The sequence below is a fragment of the Eleginops maclovinus genome, chromosome 13 (genome assembly GCF_036324505.1).
Source record: "Eleginops maclovinus isolate JMC-PN-2008 ecotype Puerto Natales chromosome 13, JC_Emac_rtc_rv5, whole genome shotgun sequence".
NCBI classification, from domain to species: Eukaryota; Metazoa; Chordata; class Actinopteri; order Perciformes; family Eleginopidae; genus Eleginops; species Eleginops maclovinus.
In genome coordinates, this window is record NC_086361.1 from 1,006,126 (window position 1) to 1,027,046 (window position 20,921).

General features: G+C 39.2%; 2 protein-coding genes and 1 long non-coding RNA gene across 3 annotated transcripts in view; 1 reads left to right on the top strand and 2 right to left on the bottom strand.

Moving 5' to 3' along the window:
* Nucleotides 1-3,906, top strand: part of LOC134875038 (toll-like receptor 13) — a 42,570-nt gene extending 38,664 nt beyond the window's left edge. The window contains exon 5 of the mRNA XM_063899436.1: nucleotides 3,666-3,906. Within this exon, the coding sequence (XP_063755506.1) occupies nucleotides 3,666-3,906 (241 nt within the window). The remainder of the gene's footprint in view (nucleotides 1-3,665) is intronic.
* Nucleotides 3,907-8,655: 4,749 nt separating this feature from the next.
* On the bottom strand, nucleotides 8,656-10,825 carry LOC134875160 (uncharacterized). Its single transcript, XR_010167171.1, has 2 exons — nucleotides 10,225-10,825; nucleotides 8,656-10,000 (listed from the first exon to the last, which is right to left on the bottom strand). It is a non-coding gene; the product is annotated as an uncharacterized LOC134875160 (long non-coding RNA).
* A 1,380-nt stretch (nucleotides 10,826-12,205) lies between these two features.
* On the bottom strand, nucleotides 12,206-19,788 carry LOC134875275 (uncharacterized). Its single transcript, XM_063899781.1, has 5 exons — nucleotides 19,455-19,788; nucleotides 19,216-19,365; nucleotides 15,241-15,357; nucleotides 13,825-14,049; nucleotides 12,206-12,673 (listed from the first exon to the last, which is right to left on the bottom strand). The coding sequence occupies exons 1-5, from the start codon at nucleotides 19,627-19,629 to the stop codon at nucleotides 12,360-12,362; spliced, it is 981 nt and encodes a 326-aa protein (XP_063755851.1). The 5' UTR covers nucleotides 19,630-19,788; the 3' UTR covers nucleotides 12,206-12,359.
* Nucleotides 19,789-20,921: the final 1,133 nt, after the last annotated feature.

A 20,921-nucleotide genomic window follows, 5' to 3' on the forward strand; every position in this document is an offset into this window, starting at 1 on the left:
CATCCAAAAAGCTCCAGGGGGATTAAAATAATTAAATAGGCATTAAGGAGCGCACTTAAAATGATACACATTTAGAAATATCACTATCAATCTATTTTGCTCTTTTCCAGGACTGTATTTTTTCAAGAGACAGAAAAAAAGATTGGAATTCATTAATAAAACAAGGAAAGGATGGCTTGCTACATCTCCATTACCAGCAGTGTATATGGCATTTCCCAAAAATAATTATTAAATCAACCAAATCAGATATTGAAGATTCAAAATAGGCCATTTAATACAACAAGATTGAGACACAAACAGACAGACTAATTAGGCTTTATTGAAACATTAAAGAATATTTGAGGTTGAGATCTTCTTTTCAATAGGCAACATGCTTTCTGGATATCTACAGATAAATATTCAGCCTGGCAAAGTACAATATCTTGCATAGTTGTTTTTGGCGACTTCACAATCGACTGTCCTGCAATGTTAACTATCTTGAAGCACTTATTTTAACTGACATTACACATTTGTGTAACGTGTATAAAATGTATGTTGATAGTATAAGAAATGTGCAGAATATGACAGTTTGATGGAGGAAGTACACACATTTGATAGAGGGATGTGCAAAATAGCCAACAGTCTTTATTGAACCATTAGAGAATAACAGGTATATGCTTTATAAGGATCTGCAGATGTTCTCAAACACCCACTATCAAAGATACTGTTAAATTGTTTGAAGGACTTAATAATCACCTTCCCTGAATTTTACTCAGGTGCAACTAACGTGTTATTTAAGGGTTGTTTATATTTCATATCAATAACTCCGTAAAGTAACTAAAATAAATATAGTGGAGTAAAACACACGATGAACCTCTGAATTGTAATGGAGTAGAAGTAGAAAGTAGCATAAAATTGAAATATGTAAAATATGTACAGTACTTGAGTAAATATACTTAGTTACTTTACATCCCTGCTGCCTATCACCTTTTCTGCGATGTCAAGCGAGTATATCACAAGAGGCTTATCTTTTAAATAAACTTGTGTATTTAAGGTTGTGGTCTACCGTTATGATTTTGCTTAAATAGTTATCAAAATCAATAATATCTTAACTTCATGTTGATCTGAAGATGATAGATGACTACTGCCATGTTTGCAAAATGTCCCTCTGAACCTTGACATGTGCATGTTTCAAAGCTTATCAATTGACAAAAGGAGGGGTCAGAGACAGGGACGTCACTAGGTTTTAAGGACAGGGGGGGCTCAGCCCCCAGAAGATGCACAGGATGTGAGCAAACGTTTAATTTCACAAACAGCTAACAAAAACTGAGAAACTGCCTTACACTTTTTGGACAGATTTAACAGATCCTTTACTGTGTAAATGTTTCGGGCCACCATTACATCTTTAATACAGTACAAAAACAAACACAGGAAGTACTGTATGTTCACAGCATTAACAACAACAACAACAACAAAAAGAACCATCACATAGTTACAGTGCCCTATTTAACCAGGAGTGCAGCAGGCGCAGTACACTAAAGGACCTTTCACACGAGCAGCTGCTTACAGGCACTGTTAAAGCAACTTGGATGTTTGCCTTCAGGGAGGGAAACATGTCTGAATCAAGGAGGTTGTGCACAGTCAACATATCTTTGGGTGAACATCCAGCCTCTGTTTTCCGGGCAAGAAAGTTTCTGGCCACCAGAACCTCCTCTGTTTTCAGGTCAATGCTGTAGTGTTTTGCAAGTTAATTCAAGTGTGATTCACTAAAGAAGTTCTCAGATTTCGGACTGCATGCCTGGATGCCTTTTAGTAGCCCTGCATCTACACTGCAAAATCTTTGCTCAAGCAGGGAGCATTTCGTTCATTAATTACATGGGACTTTCTGTTGTTAGCTGGGGGGCTGGAGCTAACTTATTGTCACCAACAGCAGTGATCAATACTTACTCTCTTGAAAAAATTTCGTATATCCATTCATGTTCACGTTCTTCTCCTTATGCTGCTCAGTCGGTTCCGTGTGCTCCGCTCCCGGTACATGCTGCGGGTACCCAGATGCAGAGACGAGTGCAACCTAGGTTGCAGTGAAAACGTGGACTGGATTTCAGTGATGTGGGCGTGCTCTATGAACAGGTGGAATGGATTGGATAACGACGCACTGACCCTGACTCTCTACCTTTCACTATAGGGAAACTAAGATTTATGACCATATTTAAGTGAATAATGACTGGTTGTATGATTATTTATGTGAACTCATATTCTGGCCACATTATATTATATATGAATTTGTCGGCATTTACTAAAATAGGCCTAATGACGCCACTGGTCAGAGACATAGGACCAGCTGTTAGATAACGGTCTTCTGACCTTAGCTGCCATGTATATAGGCCTACTGTCCAATATTGACACAAGCAATTTTCACCCATTTATCAATTATTTATTTTGTATTTGATAACACCAATGGGTTTCCCCTCCCCTAAACTGTCAGGGGCATACATAGTTTAAATACTGGCAACTTATAACTATGAGAAATATACAAATGTATTTTAGAACTACAATTCCAAGTAGATATAACCGCCATTGCGAAACACACAAATAGCCAGCCTGCGTGTAGTTTTTCCGTAGTGTGGGTGGACTCGTTCGAGATCCTGTTTTGTATTGTCTGCCGTGGCTGGGCTGAATATCATGCAGTCGTTTGGCCGCTCGGGCGGAATACAGATCAGTCTTTCTGTTGATAGTTGTGGCTGATGAAGCTTATTTTTTATATTGTTTTGATATTTGTTTCACCAAACCAATGGATATAAAAAACAAATATTATTAACGAACACAATATAAGCTTTATTTTGAAATGGAAATTAACAAAAAAGGGACAGTCGGGTGAGCTGCTCCAACTTTTTTACTCTCTTCCTCACTGACGGCGAAAAGTCCGACATTACACAATAAAAATAAAGAAGTAAAATAACAATTGTGACGCTAAAGCGCTTCCCAGTGCGTTTGAGAGTAACGCCAATAAGGGATCATAACTGACAACTCCGAGACCGGAAATACTGTTTTCAGGCCGTGAGAGTTGAGGATAACTTGACATGGACGCTGGTCAATAGAAATGAATGGGAGAGTGTTTGCTTGTCACATCCGGGTAGTTCTACACTTGTGGGCCGTGTTAACAGTAGCGTGCAACTCTCACGTTTTGAGGGGTCGAAACATCTCATCTTCACGTCTCCCAGTGTGGACCAACGTCACATGTTCACGTCTTGCCGTGATACTGGGTTATAATAAATACAATATATAGAGAGCATAATGTATTAAATGTGACAGTCTCGCAAACATGCTTCAGCAGAGAACGGGCCATAGTCGTTGAATTTCAACGCAACGGGGAGCATTCCCTCACCATCTCAAGTCGTTTTACAACGTTTAGAGAGCTCTATAGAAGTCTATGGGACTACCCTGCGCGTTTGATAGTAACGCCAAGGGATCCTGACATAACGTCACTATAGGACGACTTGGGAGTGAGAATGCGTTATTCAAACATATGTGCTGGGGACCCCTACTTTACATTTCTACCATAAATCTTTGGGGTACTCTCATTCCCGTGTTCACAAAGCTGGTGACTATATTCTAAGTTGTAAAATACAAACGCTGCCATCTCAGGTGGATGAGCTTGTAGTCTGATGTTTGGTGTGTTCTTGCAGCTTCCGTCTGTTTGACGAGCAGAAGGACGTGCTGATCCTGCTGTTTCTGGAGGACATCCCGGCCCACCAGCTGTCTCCATACTACCGCATGAGAAAGCTGCTGAAGAGACGCAGCTACCTGAGCTGGCCGCAGGCCGGACAACACACCGGAGTCTTCTGGCAGAACGTGAGGAGAGCCCTGGAGGCGGGGGACGCTGCCACCGAGACCACCAAGCAGCCCACTGGACCAGCAGCACGCTGACCATCTGGACCCGTGAGGTCACTGACAGGTCACCCAAATGCAGTGTTTTTCAAAATGTTTTGAGCCACAGTACATTTTTTACACTCCAAGAAATCCAACTGCACACCAACAACCAAACATTTTACTTAATGACACATTGTTGTCTCATACAATCAGTGGCGGCTGGTGAAAAAAAATCTTGGTGGGGCTAGTGTGCCAACAGATTTCCCTGCCTAATCTAGCATAAGCATTCAAATGAACAGTCGGAAAATGACTACAGTTCCACAATAATAATTTAATTTCACAGTTTCCAGCTTCACAGAAAAAGTAACAATTTACAGCTATATTAGACTTTATGCTATCAAATACTATACAATACAATCAAGGGATAAATGAACAACAAGGGTATGATTTCAGCTGAATCTATACAAATCAACAGTGAGTGAGTGAATGAGTGAGTGTGGGTTGAGAAGAGAGAATGAAACAGAACTTTCCTATTAAAATGTAACATATACAAAGAATTTAGAACCAAGTTATTTTCAAAAAAATGTACATAAACAGATTATTTTAATACCCTCTCTCAAGGAAAAATGCATTTACTTGGAGAAAACAGCATCAGTGCCATACAGTTGTCATTGCATGTCACAGCCTGAGAGAAACAACAAAGCATTCTCCACAACTATATTACAATTACATACTATAATATTATTACATATTACATCGCCATCATCTCTCTTCGTCGTCGCGCGTATTTTTTCCCCACGTAGCGTAGGACAGAGTCTGGGAGTCGCACTACGAAAATAAACTATCGCTGGCTCCTTATGTAGCTACAGCAATCCTAAACCTTCACGCATTTTACGTAGCAGTTGGGGCTAAATTTCCAGCGCCCCACCGGCGTTAAATTTGGCGACATTGATAGGCCAATTATTCATAATTTCCCCCTAGCAACCATAACCGGATTGGCTGTTTAGCTGCCGGTCAGGGGCACTTTGCCGATCGCCCCATGAGAGAATGATACACTGTCTGTCAGTGGAAATTCACTGTTTAATGAGTGTTAGTTGGTGGAAATGTTGTTTAAATGATTTAAATTGCATGTAGGCACACACACTATTAAGTAAAACTGACATTGATTTAAAAAAAAATATGCAAAAAATATTTTTTCCCCTCAACAGCTGGTGGGGCAGAGCCCCAGCGCCCCCTATGGGCCAGCTGCCTCTGCATACAATATACATATAATGAACATTTAATGACAAGTCTCTCAATTTGCCTACAAGGTCAGCTCCTTAGTGTTTAAAACAGTTCCAATACACATATTCCGTATATCAATACTTTAATAAATGTGATCAAATAAAATGATTGTTACAATAGAAATCTGAATTATATTATGTTTTGTGTAAAATAATTTCATTTTTGAGCAGTCAAATGTTATGACCTGAGGTTAAGTGTTGACACAAGTTCCCTCGCTTTTTTGCATTTAGTGATTTAGCTACCTATGTTTCTGTATTACAAGAAAGTTAACAGTAATGGCTATTTGGCGATTTTTAAAACGTCCAATTTCAGGTAAAGCTTCAAGAACAGATGAGCCACCGACTGAACTGATTTTTATCACTTGCGGTTCTTCATATTGAGGATGACAACAGCAAAGCTATCACTAGGTAGGACACTGGTTAATATTATTGTAGCGTGTTCAAGTAACCAAGGGAAATAGTAGTTATCAAATAAGTATAAGATGTGCACAGTTATGATACGTTTTACAGTTATTTAATCCACTGTTGTTGGGGGGGAGAGACTGCCCCTTCCATGACGCATTCATGACGGGACAAGTTGTGTTTGTATGTGGAAAAGCCATACTCTGTGTTAATAATGCTTTGGGTTCTGTACGGCGTGGCTGTGGCTGTGGCTGACAATAAATGAGAATGAAGAGAACGTTTTGTGCGACTTAGTGCTCTGGATCTTTAATAGCCTTGAATGCTTTCACATTGCCCTAATGGACTGTGCAACCATACTGTCATTTTGAAACACACTGCATCATATCAGCTTGTATCAGGATGTCAGCATTGATCCTTGACCTTCCACATCTGTTTTGTTGTGGTAGTTGTCACACGGCAGAGTATTTAATCTGATTCGTTTACATTGCATGGTTCTTTAAAGTGTGTTTTTATACTTTAACTTTTGGTTTGATTTTAAGGCACACTTTTATTTTAAAGGGTTATAAACAGTACAATATTTAACATGTTTTAATTACATATACATTGTTGACATATGTGTGTATGATTGACTGAGATGTATTCTGTACTACTTACCTGCTCCACACCATAAGGGGGTGCTGTTGATTTTGTATGGGATGAGTGTGATTGGTGACGTCACACCCCCTATATATATATGAATGTTCTGCGCGTTGTTTTTCTCTTGGCCCGCTCCCAATATGATGAAGGCTGGAAGAGCAGTTCCTTGGTTTGCTATATAATAAATATGCCCTAAAGGCTGAAGAAAGAATTCGTCTCGTCTACCTTTCTAGTGTTGCACTATTGGACTCCTGCTGTGTGTTGGCAGTACTCCTGCTAACAGGTTATGGGCCCAGTAACGACGACAGTAGTTGCAACAACGGAAAGTGTGGCGACTAACACGTTAGCTAGTTAGCTAAAAATGTGGTAGCTAGTTTAGTGCGGTAGAACTGGGGAGCTAAGCTAAAGCTGAGAAGAATGGCAAACCAAAAGGCAAAGTGGCCGACGTTCGACGGTAGGGCCGAAGAATATGAGCTCTGGGAAGAACGGATGCTGTGTTGCATGCACCGTGTTGGATTAAAAGAGACTATTCTGAATGAGCCTGGTGGACCGCTGACCGTTGAGGAACGTGGCAAGGATAATGAACTGAATGTGGACGCATACTGCGCGTTGGCGCCATTGCTGGATAACGTGAGTTTGGGACTGATATTCAGAGACACTAAAAACAAGGGACGTGAGAGTCTGCAAGTCGTGAGCTTAGAATTATAAGGTTCTATCTCCGTTTAGGGTAGTTCTGAGATATTGAGCATCAAAGTTTATACATCCCAGCTGGCAAAACTGTTATGTAGTATAATCTACTATTATAGCTCAACAAGACCATCACCCTACAGGTACTTTGAGGATAGAATATCAAAATCCTGGCACATTTGGAGTGGGGATTTTTAAGATGGTCCAAATGGAGATAGAACCTTATAATTCTGAGAGCTCTGATTCTGTTCGGAATTATAAGGTTCTATCTCCACTTTTATAAATAAAACCCTACATTTCAAAGAATAAATGTATATAACCATTGATTTTAATCAATATATATATTTATAACACAAGTTCATAGCTTGTAGTATATAATATAATATAATAGTATAGTATACATCAAAGCCAAGCAAGTTTTTAAGAAAACAAATATTTTATTTCAATTTTCAAAGAACATCATAGAAAAATTGCGCTTAAACTAAATATTTTTTTTTCTTCACACATGACACCCACCCCTCTGCAAGTAGGCCTACTTGTCGCTGCAGCCTGCGGGATGTCCAAGTCGGCCATTTTGAAAATATCCAAGTCGGCCATTTTGAAAATGTCCAATGCCCTGTTCCGTTACCCGTTCTGTGTACTGTGTACTGTGCACTGCACTGTCCGCCCTCAGAGAGTGGGCGAAATAGCCTCGTTGCATGGTAACCGTAAATTCTACTTCCGCTGTTACTGTATGCGCTTCTAAACTTCCGGTGTGATATCGGTGAACGTCAAACATGGCGAGTTTAGCAGAATCCAGAATGTAAGTTACTGGCCATGTGGCTTTGTGATACACCCAGATGCACCCTGGCTCGGATCCTCTCCCGATGGTGTGGTGTTCGATCCAACTGAGAGCCCACCATTTGGATTGGTCGAGATCAAGTGCCCCAACGTTAACAGTTATGTGGACTGTAGCTATATGCAAATGCAGAGCGGCACATTAAAACTAAAACATAGCCACAGCTACTGCTGGCAGGTACAAGGTCAACTGTTACTCACTGGGATGGAATGGTGCGATTTCATTGTTTTTGCTGAGGAGGACATTCTCGTACAGCGTATCCATAGGGATCCTGAGGTGGCAAGGGTGATACGGGAGAGGGGGGATTATTTCTTTTTTTATTTTTACTTGGGCTGATGTTTTAAAGTCCGTGGTTCATTCAATCAGTTGTTACATGTTTTTGTTTGGATCTTATTGTTCACTTTAATAGTTCATCTTTACAAAAACACAGATCAGTTTTTTCATTCTGGTTTCATTGTTCATTTTTACAAATCTATACAAAAACGCAAATCAGTGTTCTGGTTTCAGTGTTCATTACAAATCTATACAAAAACGCAAATCAGTATTTTGTTCTGGTTTCATTGTTCATTTTTACAAATCTATACAAAAACGCAAATCAGTATTTTGTTCTGGTTTCATTGTTTGTTCATTTTTACAAATCTATACAAAATCTTAACTAATGTATTGCTACTTTATGTCTTTAAATTACCTGAGACCATACTGTATTGTTCATTTGCAGTATTTCCTTATTAAATTAAGTATTTTGTTACTCCTAGTGTGTGTTAATTTGTTGATATTTGATTATTGAATAAGGGTTGTTCAAGATTTACTTATTAAATTCTACATGTTGTAATGTCATCTCTGTGCGTCATCATTTTAATTTCAAGTCAGGAAAGTACTTGTTTTCTTGTTTTACACCACTTTTGATAGATACAGTCAAATGACAAAGGATCTTACCACCTCAAAAATACACACAATGGATAATATTCATAGGAAGATATGTAATTTAATACATTAATAATATATTATTACATACTCAAAATATGCACACATCTCATTACAACATTTGCAGTATAATGACATTATAACGCTGGACTGATAGCAGAGCTGATGCGCTCACTGATAGCAGTACTGAAATTGATGTGACAACTGGGGCTAAAGTGACAGAATGCTAGGTTAGTATGTTTTGTTGTCTTCAGTCTTTACAGACAAGCAGACTTTCAAAGCCATGTAAAACTGGACAATACATATGATACCAACTTGGTCATCTTGGAAGCACTGAGGTGAAACTGTCTACAACGTCTTAAAGGTTTTGTATAGATTTCTAAAAATGAACAATACAACCTCTACACTGGTAGAGATTTGCACAAACAAACAATAAAGATCAGTTCAGGTTTTGTATAGATTTCTAAAAATGAACAATAACTGATTGGAAGAACTGATAGTTTGAACTGACTGAAAGAACTGATCGTTTGAACTGACTCAAAGAACTGATCATTTGAACTGACTGAAAGAACTATTCATTTTAACTGATTGTAAGAACTGCTGATTGAACTGATTGAAAGTGCTCCCAATTCATTGCTGAATTGCCCACGCCTTCACTAGTGGCCCGTTCTGGTAATTTACCAGAAAGCAGGCAACACTGAACAACTGCTCAATGTTTCCACATACAGACAGTGGTATTTCGGTGTCAAAAAGTTTGTTTTCCTTTACCCTCCTTATGCACCTCTCCACGTGCACTCTCAGACGTGCAATCGACTGGGTCTGCCTGACATTCTCCCGACTCATTTGTTTGTTTTTGGAGAGGAAGGCTGGTCGGTACACTTTACAGGGAACAAGGTCATCCACACGGAAGCCTTTGTCCACCATTATTGCCATGTCTGGCTTCAGCAGCTTTGTGATCCCCGAAAGCTTAAAGATCTCTCGGTCACTTATGGACCCTGCGTACAGTCCTGAAACAAAGGTAATGGCACCATGTGGTGCCATACCAATCATCGCTTTGAGTGTTGGATGCGATTTGTAGGTAGAAAACACCTCAGACTGTGAGAAGAGAGGATGGTGTTTGACAGAAAATCTCAGTACAGTCAAACACTGCCTGTGTGTCAGCAAAGGCAGCAAATTCAGGCGGTAAGTGAGCTCTGACAACTTCCGATGGGAGCCAAAGACGCTTGCTTCCTAGCAAAGTGTACAAGAACTGTGTCCAAGTAGACACAATCCGACTTGCAGTGCTGCGATGGATGTTGAATCTCTCAGCAAGGTCATTGAGATGTAAACCCACTGATAGATACATCAGGAAGAGCAGTAGCTCGTCAACAGCTGGAAGTTTCTGTTGAAAAATGTAAATATATATATTTACTTGCCATTGTCTTTAACATTGACATTGTAACTATAATAAGTAACATTGTTCCTTTGTAACATTGTACCTTCAGTAGGCTAAGTTTATTGATTAACTTAACATTGGTTTTCTGATATAGGCCTAAGTAATAAAATGACTAATTTCATTATATTAGATCCACAACTCTGCTTTGACAAGTTATCACTTGCACTTACCGTTTGAGGGGAACTGCTGCTGCTGTTTGAGGCGGTTTTCGAGCTGGTAATCCTCACCATTTTGCTGTTCACGGCAGGCTCCACAAGTCTCCAAAATGCCTGGAAATGCTGGTAGGACGCAAATCTGGTGTAGAACCGAATGCTGTCATCCGACGCTGTCAGACGATGTAACCCAAACCTCTGCCGCAGGTGTAGCCCCTCGATCTGCTGTTCCAGCTCCAAAATCCTCCGACGCAAGGCTTCGTTGTCCTCAACCAAGTCACTTGCTCGTATCACCGTTTGTGGCAACACCGAGTAGTCGTGGTCAGTAGCTACAGCCGCGATTTCCATCTCGTTGTCAGAGACATCGGGACTCTCCACATCTGGCCGCGGGCGCCTCTCCCAAACACTCGGTCTAGGTGCCGATAGCTCAAACCCGTTCCAAGAAAACAGAACAGGGACTGATCCCTTTTGGAGTTTTCTTAGTCCCCCGGCTGTCACGACAAAATCTGTGCTTTTAAAGTGCCTACTGCAGACCTTTGAATGTTTCGTCGGACTGAAATTATCCCTTCGGATTCTCCTCAGCCACTCGGCCCGTACCGCCGGGTCAACGGGAAATGAATGAAAGGAAAGTAGCTTATTGTACCTCGAAGAATTCGTACACTGAGGTACACAACAGTAGGGCTGTCCCTAACGATTATTTTTCTCCCGATTAATCTATCAACTATTTTTTTCGAATAGTCACGATTATTTTTTAAAGTAATGTTTTTTGGGTAACACTCCATAATAAGGGTCCATAATAAATAGCATACTAGTCATTACTTAACCCTTTATTAACATTTAAAAATTGTTACTACAGTATCTATTTGCCATTACTTAACATTTTTTTCATCATTCATTAAATATTAGTTATCTGCATAAAATCTGTCTGTTAATGTTTTAACAAATAGAAAACAATCTATTAACTAATATTGTATTTTATATTTGTTAATAGTTAACTAAATGTATTTTGGCACTAATTAACAGTTATTTCTTACATTATTAAAATGTTAAATGTTTATATACAAACTATATGTTAATATAAAAGTTATTGACATATTATTATTTAACTAATTGTTATTAAACTGTTTCTGCCTATCCCAATATGAACCACTCCTTATAAGACCCTTATAATAAAGTTGGTTAAGCTTAATTAATATATCAGTAATATATAGCTATCAGCGTGGGGCCCCTTATAATAAAGTTGGTTAAGGGTTATTAATATATTAGTAATATATAACTATCAGTATTGGGGACCCTTATAATAAAGTTGGTTAAGCTTAATTAATATATTAGCAATATATAACTATCAGTATTGGGGACCCTTATAATAAAGTTGGTTAAGGGTTATTAATATATTAGTAATATATAACTATTAGTATTGGGGACCCTTATAATAAAGTTGGTTAAGCTTAATTAATATATTAGCAATATATAACTATCAGTATTGGGGACCCTTATAATAAAGTTGGTTAAGGGTTATTAATATATTAGTAATATATAACTATCAGTATTGGGGACCCTTATAATAAAGTTGGTTAAGCTTAATTAATATATTAGCAATATATAACTATCAGTATTGGGGACCCTTATAATAAAGTTGGTTAAGGGTTATTAATATATTAGTAATATATAACTATCAGTATTGAGGACCCTTATAATAAAGTTGGTTAAGGGTTATTAATATATTAGTAATATATAACTATCAGTATTGGGGACCCTTATAATAAAGTTGGTTAAGCTTAATTAATATATTAGCAATATATAACTATCAGTATTGGGGACCCTTATAATAAAGTTGGTTAAGGGTTATTAATATATTAGCAATATATAACTATCAGTATGGGGGACCCTTATAATAAAGTTGGAACAGTAATTATTAATTATTTACAAATATTTAAAGACAACAAATATTTTACACTGGGTCTCTCACACTGGAAATGATTGATCACAGCACACACAGTTGGGAAGGGGGATGAAAACACTTTATTTATAAAGTGGAAAACTGGAACACCGACCACTTAAACAGAATGAATGACACAGGCCATCTACATTCTGTATAACAGTACCACACCACACACAAAAAAAACCCACAAACTGGGGTAAAAAAAAAACAATTATGCTCTCTTTCCATATGGAATTAATTGGCATTGACTTTTTAAGTCTCCTACTTTGGTTTGAATCTGGACATCACCTTTTATGTAATTTTCGCAAACAACTGCCACATCTTTGAGCTTTGCTTGTTTGGCTTGCTCAAGGAGCTTCGTGAATTCGGCCGGGGACGCTGTTGCAAGCTCGGCAATGCTCGCCGTTGACCTGACTGTCAGTTCATTCACCCCGGCATATGCGCAAGCAGCTGACAGTTTCAAACCTCGGTTGTAAGCCTTTAGGACCTTCTTATATCTTCGAATGACTTCAAAAGGGCCACGGGCTGCAAGGAGCAAATCATAAAGAAAACCTACATTATGGACGGTACATAAAAATGTGTGTTCACAACAGAGTTGAAATGCTTATTGTATTATTATGTGGCAGCATACAAGACAATACAGAATTCCACCTAGCTCCTTTAAATAGTTTGTCCACTTTATGTTAGGGTAGAATTAAAGGGATACGTCACCATTTGGGGAATTACACCAATTTTCCACTTTCCCTCGAGTTAAGTAATTGAGATTTATCCTTCTCCTGTTCATCCAGCCATTCTGAGTCTGACGGTAGCATTTTTGGCTCCAGCCAAGCATAGATTTAAGCAATAAGCCCCGAAAGCCGTCGTTTGCACTGATTTTACAACGCGCAAGCGGAGTGCCTAAAACCCCCCTTATCTGTTCTGAAATCAGTGCAAACGACGGACTCGAGTGGTTTATTGCTTTTCTAAAACTGTAACTACGTCTATTCGGCAAGATTTCATGAAATGGCACAGCAACGAAAAATGTAACGATGTATTCATATCTAATCATTCTTCCGCCAAGAAATATATTTCCTGTATCAGAATGGCTGCCATGCAACATCAAAGCGCAGCTAAACTCACTTTGTGTTAGCACATTACTATTGAACCAAAAGCGGTCAAGGTGTATGTTTGTGATGGGTTTTACACCGGCATCGAACGCAATTCAGCCAATCATGATCAAGAACCGGACCTATCAGTTTTAGAACATTGAATCAGATTAGATGATCTATGCTAGGCTACAGCTAGTCAGACCAAAGTTACAGACCAAGGTAGAGCAACATAATACATTATAATGGGAGCAAACGTGAATAGTTCCAGTCTGCATAAGTGGGAGTGTCACATAATGTCACTTTTCAATGAACTTCTGTATCAGCGTGTGAGGGCTCAACTCTAGGATTTCCCACCCTCACCCTTCTGAAAACAGAACACAGAACTTAACGGACATGTGTGCTTCTCGTTTCGCTTTAACCTCTCAGGTCAAACTCAGAGAAAGGCTGAATGACCTGGAGAAAGCTAGATCTCTTGTTCAAGATAAGGGGAGGTGAGAAATTTGTGTATTTCCCCAAATGGTGGCGTATCCCTTTAAACATTTAATTTGCTTCATAAAGGATGGATTCAACATTTTACTAGATCTTTACCTCTTTTGCGGACATCGGCTTTGTGGTGCTTCTTCATCTTCTTTTTGTTCTTCGTAAGTCTGAGTTTGGCCTTGCCCTTGCCCTTTCGTCTCATCTTATCATCATCATCATCATCTGAGGAGGAGGAGGAGGAAGAGCAGGAGGACTGGCTCATTGAAGAACTGTTGGATGAGCAGGAGGCTGTGTCTTCCTCTGAAGAGTCTTCTTTGGCAGCTTTAGACAGGTCTACACATTGCAAAACAACAATAACAAAAAGATTAAACTGATGTTGCTGACGCCTTACACAGAATACCATTCTTCCTTTTTGTTCCAACAAAGGTAATATTTTGTGGAAAGTCAAAACATAGATAACCATAGACCTGGGATGTGTTACTATTAGGTGGTTAAGTGTCAAACCAGGTAAATGAAGCTAGAGTGTCAGGGTTCGGCAGGTAAGGACCCAATTGCAGACCAGATACCGGGAAAAAACTTAAGACTTATTTTCAAAAACGTTTAAACAAAGAATCCAAAAGGGTTAACGCACAGAAGATAAACAGCCGAAACAAAACACAGAAGAAAGGCAGAGAAAGGAACCGAAAACAGAATCTCACCAATCCAAAGGCACCCTAACAAGACACGCTGACAAGACTACTGGGGAAAAACCACTGAAACAACATGACGACACGACAGGGAACAAAGGACAGACTGAACTTAAATAGTAACACAGGGAGACAGACAACAAGACACAGGTGGACTAAACAAGGGGAATTAACAAGACACAGGAGAAAGTAATCAGGGAAACGAACAGGGTGACTAACGAGGCAGGTGTGTTGGGTGAAGGAGAAAACCAGGAAGTGACAGATGACAGGTGGGGGCGGAGCTCAGAATGAAAACAAAGGAACACATGGAAAAAATAAACAAACACTAGGAAACATGTCAAAACACAAACACAGGAAGCACAAGTACAAAGACAAACACAAGGAGAACATGGAGGGAACAACAAAACATAAAGCAAAGACAGAACACAATCCTAACATAGAGGTAGTGGTAAATATGATGGTCTCCATTCTCTTAACTACAGAAAGCAAGCAGGTTACTATAAGGAGGTTTACCACTTCCTCTAACTTAACTAACCAGGGGGGTATTCCTCGTACGTGGTTTAGTGTTTAACCTGATAAAGTTAACTCAGAGTAAGTGGTAAACCTTCTAATAGAAGTGCCCTATAGCTTTATTCTCCTAGAAAAACACAGCCATCAGGTTTTTCTGTTAGGAGGTTTACCACTTACTCTGAGTTAACTTTATCCGGTTAAACACTAAACCACGTACAAGGAATACCCCCCAGGTGTACCACTTAACCTCCTACTTGGAATACCACGTTTGACTGACTGTATACATTTTTGTGTCATACACTGAAAATGTAGGCTTGATGAACCTTACATGCCAGTTGTTTGCGAAGAGCATCTCTCTCCTTTATCACTTTCTGGAGTTTCTTATTTTGAGACCGTTCTCTCATCTTGGCCTTTTGGAGGAGATTCTTCACCGTTGGTGACCTGTCTAAAAAGAAAAGGTCATTTCAGCATGGTTTTACAGCTAACACACAGCAATTGACTGTTTATATTATATAGCAAATCCGGTAACAAATACCACCAACATTGGCCGGGTTTCCCAGATGGGGGGCAAGCGCTATTCCGACATACCGCTATTACGACATACCACTGTAACAACATGCCGCTATTCCGACATAACGCTATTCCGACACCTTCATCCCTAGCGCATCATTGCTTCATGATCATTGCTTCATGATGACTAATTCACACTGATGGAAGAGCATGAACTATTTTTAATTGCAGCAGAGAATATGCATGAAAATAGAGTCTCCACACCAACAAGGCTCCCAACGGCAACTGCGCTGGAGGTAGCTTACACGCAGCAATTTATTTTTTAAATATAATTTGAGCGGATTTTCACGATGGTATGTGAGCTGGGTGCCATTTAGGCCCCAACTGTCTATTAGTGTAGCCTATTTAATGTGGAAGCCTATTTAATGTGGACTATGTCAACCACTTAAAAATGTATGAGAAAATAAGAACACCAAATAACCTATTTGTCTTGTTTTTTTCCTCCTGCGCTGCTCCGATATCCCGCTGGCAAACTGCCAACGCAAGCTGGTAACAATGTTTCCGACAGGCTACAGCGCTGGTTTAATGCACACAGAACTAGACTTTTAGGTTAGGCCTACTTATTACACCTAATTTAATAATGATAAATAATAAATAATTTAATTGTCCCAGCACGTCAGACTGTGGCAGAAAGTCATCCATTCAACTTACAAAGCTCTGAAATGATCACACGCGCCCGTCAAGACTGTAAATGCGACATGAAGTTGGTGCTTTTTGTATGAGAAAGTCTCAGGATTTAAGTCTGTTTATTTAAAACCTGAGTGTTGAAATAAATCCACTGCACCTGCCTTCAGTCCTGAAGTGCCGCTGAGAGTCGGGTTCTCTCCGTGGAACTGGCGGTGGACGAACAAGCCATTTAAATGATGGATTGAATGTAAGAGGCCTGTGCAAAACGGGGAAGAGGCGGTACTACTTCAGATTAATAGGCCTATTGTAAATTTGTGTCTGGGTTTGTAAGACTTGCCTTTTGGAATTCCTCACAGTTTTTTGTTTTTTTTTTGCCCCGAAACAACCAACCTTTTGGACTCGACAACAGCTCTTCTGTAAGAGGTGAAATTTAGACCATACAGGTTCTACTGGACACTTAGTGACACTATTCAGGAAAGACAGACCCAAGGAGTAAAGGTTATGGTAGTTTTATTTTTACAATTTCATATTAAAATACAATTCAGAAGAAAAATAAAATAAAACACAGTGCCCATGCAGCCAGCAGCGTAGTAGTGCTATGTGCGTCTTAATTCAACACTAACACGCGCAATACCCAAATGCAACTTACCCACAGTTCCCAAAGCGACCGTCCGCACGCAATGGATATACGTACAGCCCACGTCCCGGCACGACAGCTTGTGGCAGACTCAGCAGCCCTGCTCTGACCCTACTCTCTCGAACAATGAGCTAAACACCATTTAAAAACACACCTTGCTCATCCGCCGCCGACCACCACAGGTGCACCTGCCAATTGCAAACAGGTTCATGTGCGCCTGTGCCCCACCCCCAGCGCTTAGCGCACCAGCCTACACTTCGCTCTGGAACTAAAAAAACAAACAAAACAAAAAGACAAGGGTCGTGTGCTCCAACATGTCGCTGCATGTTTTGATAACATTATTGCGAGATAATTCTGTTGGGTGACTCGGCATGTAGGCTACAAAGTGTATCCCTTCAAAGCAGTAACGTGGGAAAGTGTCTTACGTCGCTGATTTCAGAACCACACGCATGGACAGCTCCTTTTTAGATTTAACAGATATGAAGGGATATGAAGAACAGAAATGGTATATATATATATAGCCTATATATATTAAAAAAATGAAGGCAATGCAACAAAAGCATATTGCATCAATGTCGGAATAGCGACATGTCGGAATAGCGCCATGTAACCTCCCAGATTCGTTAAGAAGCTCTTAACGCTAAGAGCGTCTTAGGAGCGCTCTACGAGAGCTGTGATTCGTTGAGAGCGCTCCTTAAGACGGTCTTAGCGCTAAGAGCGTCTTAACAAATCTGGGAAATGCGGCCATTGTCTATCAAGCCATCATTTCAGAGATTTTGAAAGTTTTTTGCATGAAAGATACTGTTTGGAGCAAAATATTGCTATTCTCATGAATAGCTTAGAGTATTTTGGAAATGTAAGTAGTAACTCAGTTGGAAAGTAGCCACTAAACTGTAATGTAATTCATGCAGAAAACTAAAACACATTTTTATACACTATGACAAGACCAGGTTATTTGCATAGGCCCAGGCTTTAATGGGCCTAGGGCCAGATTACACCCCCTGCCCACCTCTCAATGAAACCAAATCCTTGGCCATGCCAAATGTGAATTTGAATGTTAAAATTGAACATTTTGGGATAGACTACCTGTTTCACCCCACGGATGTGTGTCCCATAAAAATCATTGCGTTTTAAAGCCATTTAATACAACTGAAATACAGTAGAAAACTATGCACAATCTATGATGGATGGAGGAAGTTGTGACACGTCTAGAGATCACATCTAGAGATCATACACTTTCAGAAAATATGTAGTTTAACTTAAAGCTGCTGTCGGCAGGTCTTCAAAATTCCGAGGCTAAAGTCAGAAAATTCGAACTGATACAACTTTCAGGTCCCTCCCCCAACCTCTACCAAGCTCCAAACTCAACTGCCCCCTAAACCCCTCCCCCTCTGGAGACGAGCGTAGCAGCTTGTGCACAAGCTGTGATTGACAGGTAGCGATTCCTTCCCCCTAACGTGATTGGTTTAAAACAGCCGGGAGTGCTCGATTTTTGCAAGCACGATTACAGGCTTGTAGAGGGAGGTAGAGAATTCGGGATTTTTCCTAAACAGCCTATTTAATATTCTACTTCCAGAATCCCATGACAATTCTAGCTAATATGAATTAAAAAAATGCTGCCGACAGCACCTTTAAGTATTGTACTCTTGGTTCATTTGGGATTTACAAATCTTTCACATAGGCCCTATGTGGACAGATGAGATAACCAAATTAGCATTTCCCCCTTATACCCTTAATACAAGAGAACATGCTAAACAACCAAAACATGCCTTTTCTAAAAGATCCTGAAGATGTGACTTGCATTGATATGTAGCCTATTGGGATGCATTAAATGTTCGTTTTAAACTGTAAACAGCAATGGCGAACCAAAAAAATACTCTTAAATTGTGGTCGTCCACTGTAATTGCACCTTCAAGTCACATTTGCGCGCACATATTCTCTTGCAGTCCGACGACAGAACCAGCTGCTACAGTGCCTCCCCTGACCGTTCGCCTTCATTGCTAATGTTAGTCAAAAACCTCCAAGTAAATAAAAACTGTTACATTCGCCTGCATTAGCGAATTTGAACGCACACACGTTGTTCTGTTTCACTCATTTTAATTTCAATTAAGCATAAATTAAAAAAAAAAGTTGTTTCTCCCCTTTGCAACTGCTTTTGAAAGTAGGACTGTGAAGATAAACATCACCTGGCAAATCAGCAATGCTACATGACTTTGGTAACGTTAGCTAACAAATTTCAGGACTGGTAGACTTAGCTAACATCCACAGTTAACTAAGCCATTTTAGAAAATGATATTTGAAAATCAACAAGGATGTGTAAAAGTCTTGTTTTAACTTTTAAGGACATATGTTATTACACTTAACATAAAATGACATTGGTAGGTTGCTAGTGTTAGTGCTAACCATAACCAGTTAGCATAGCCTATTTTCATGAACGTAATGCTAGGTCATATCCGTGCTCGAACTTACCTTTCTTCGGATTAGAGACATGGGGGGTATCTGTAGAGTCATCCCCACTGTCAAGGTTGATGTCAAATGTTTGAGTGGAGGTGGCTGGTACCGTTTTGTCCTTCTTCGCTGCTGTTTGGTTCTTTCTAGGAACTTTCCCTGATCTGTTGCCTGTCGACATTTTAAGCAGGTTGCCAGTGTTAATGCTAACCAGTTAGCTTATTTTTTATGAACTGATAAGTCATGGTATTCGAACTTACCGTCCTTAGAAGATTTAGAGACGTTGGGGATGTCTGTGGAGTCATCACCACCGCTTTCAAGGTTGATGACAGACGACAGATGGTTGATGACAGCGGAGGCGGAGGGGAGCATTTTGTTCTTCAATGCTGTTGTGTTCTTTCTTAAGCCTTTCCCAGATCTGGTGCCTGCCGACATATTTACCTACACTTTCAAATAAACTTTCCAGCCTGGCTTGCGCAATCAAGAGAGCATCAATGTGAACTTCAGCCAAGTGTCTTGTCTTGTGCTTGTTACTAACTTGAGCTCTGTGAAGTGAGTGACTGACTGACTGTGACTTCCAACAGGAGTAGTCAGATGTAGCCTATGCAGACCAAACTGTGATTGGCGCATTTGAAAAAAAATAATATATATATAGACTCTATATATATTTATGCATATTTATTTGGTTGTTTATAAAAGTTTTAAGAATTACATAATGCCTGGTCAAAAATAACCACATATGTACTCCGACTGTGTAATAAATATGTATTGATAAAAAAAAATCTAGGTCTCGCTAACCTATAACCCCGAGGAAGAATTGGCGCTAATAGCGCTCTCAGTCAAGCAGATGGGTCTGAAGACATACACTGTGTAGCCTACTGTAGCATACACAATGACAGGCTTAGCTAGAACATTTAGAATGCTTATTGAGGGTCGCCGATCAACTAAAACAAATTTAAAACTAATTAAGTGGCTACTTAACCAACTTTATTATAAGGGTCCCCAATACTGATAGTTATATATTACTAATATATTAATAACCCTTAACCAACTTTATTATAAGGGTCCCCAATACTGATAGTTATATATTACTAATATATTAATAACCCTTAACCAACTTTATTATAAGGGGCCCCACGCTGATAGCTATATATTACTCTAATTAAGCTTATCTCCCTCTGGAACGAAATGCTGTTCTCGGCGGCCGTTATCCCTTACTTAACCAACTTTATTATAAGGGTCCTATGAGGAGTGGTTCATATTGGGATAGGCAGAAACAGTTTAATAACAATTAGTTAAATAATAATATGTCAATAACTTTTATATTAACATATAGTTTGTATATAAACATTTAACATTTTAATAATGTAAGAAATAACTGTTAATTAGTGCCAAAATACATTTAGTTAACTATTAACAAATATAAAATACAATATTAGTTAATAGATTGTTTTCTATTTGTTAAAACATTAACAGACAGATTTTATGCAGATAACTAATATTTAATTAATGATGACAAAAACATTAAGTAATGGCAAATAGATATTTTAGTAACAATTTGCAAATGTTAATTAAAGGGTTAAGTAATGACTAGTATGCTATTTATTATGGACCCTTATTATGGAGTGTTACCGTTTTTTGGGTTGGCGGGTATTACAAACAGGCTTGACACGCTTTTATGAACAGTAAAAAATATTTATTTATTCATTCTCAAACTTAAAAGTTTT

Bases quoted from the DNA above. Each gene is read 5' to 3' on its own strand.
- LOC134875275 (XM_063899781.1), bottom strand. From the start codon at position 19,629: ATGTCGGCAGGCACCAGATCTGGGAAAGGCTTAAGAAAGAACACAACA. The intron at 19,366-19,454 runs GTAAGTTCGAAT...AAATGTCGACAG, and splicing joins CTCTAAATCTTCTAAGGACG to GCAACAGATCAGGGAAAGTT. The intron at 12,674-13,824 runs GTAAAGATCTAG...TGCTCCTTGCAG, and splicing joins AGCCGATGTCCGCAAAAGAG to CCCGTGGCCCTTTTGAAGTC.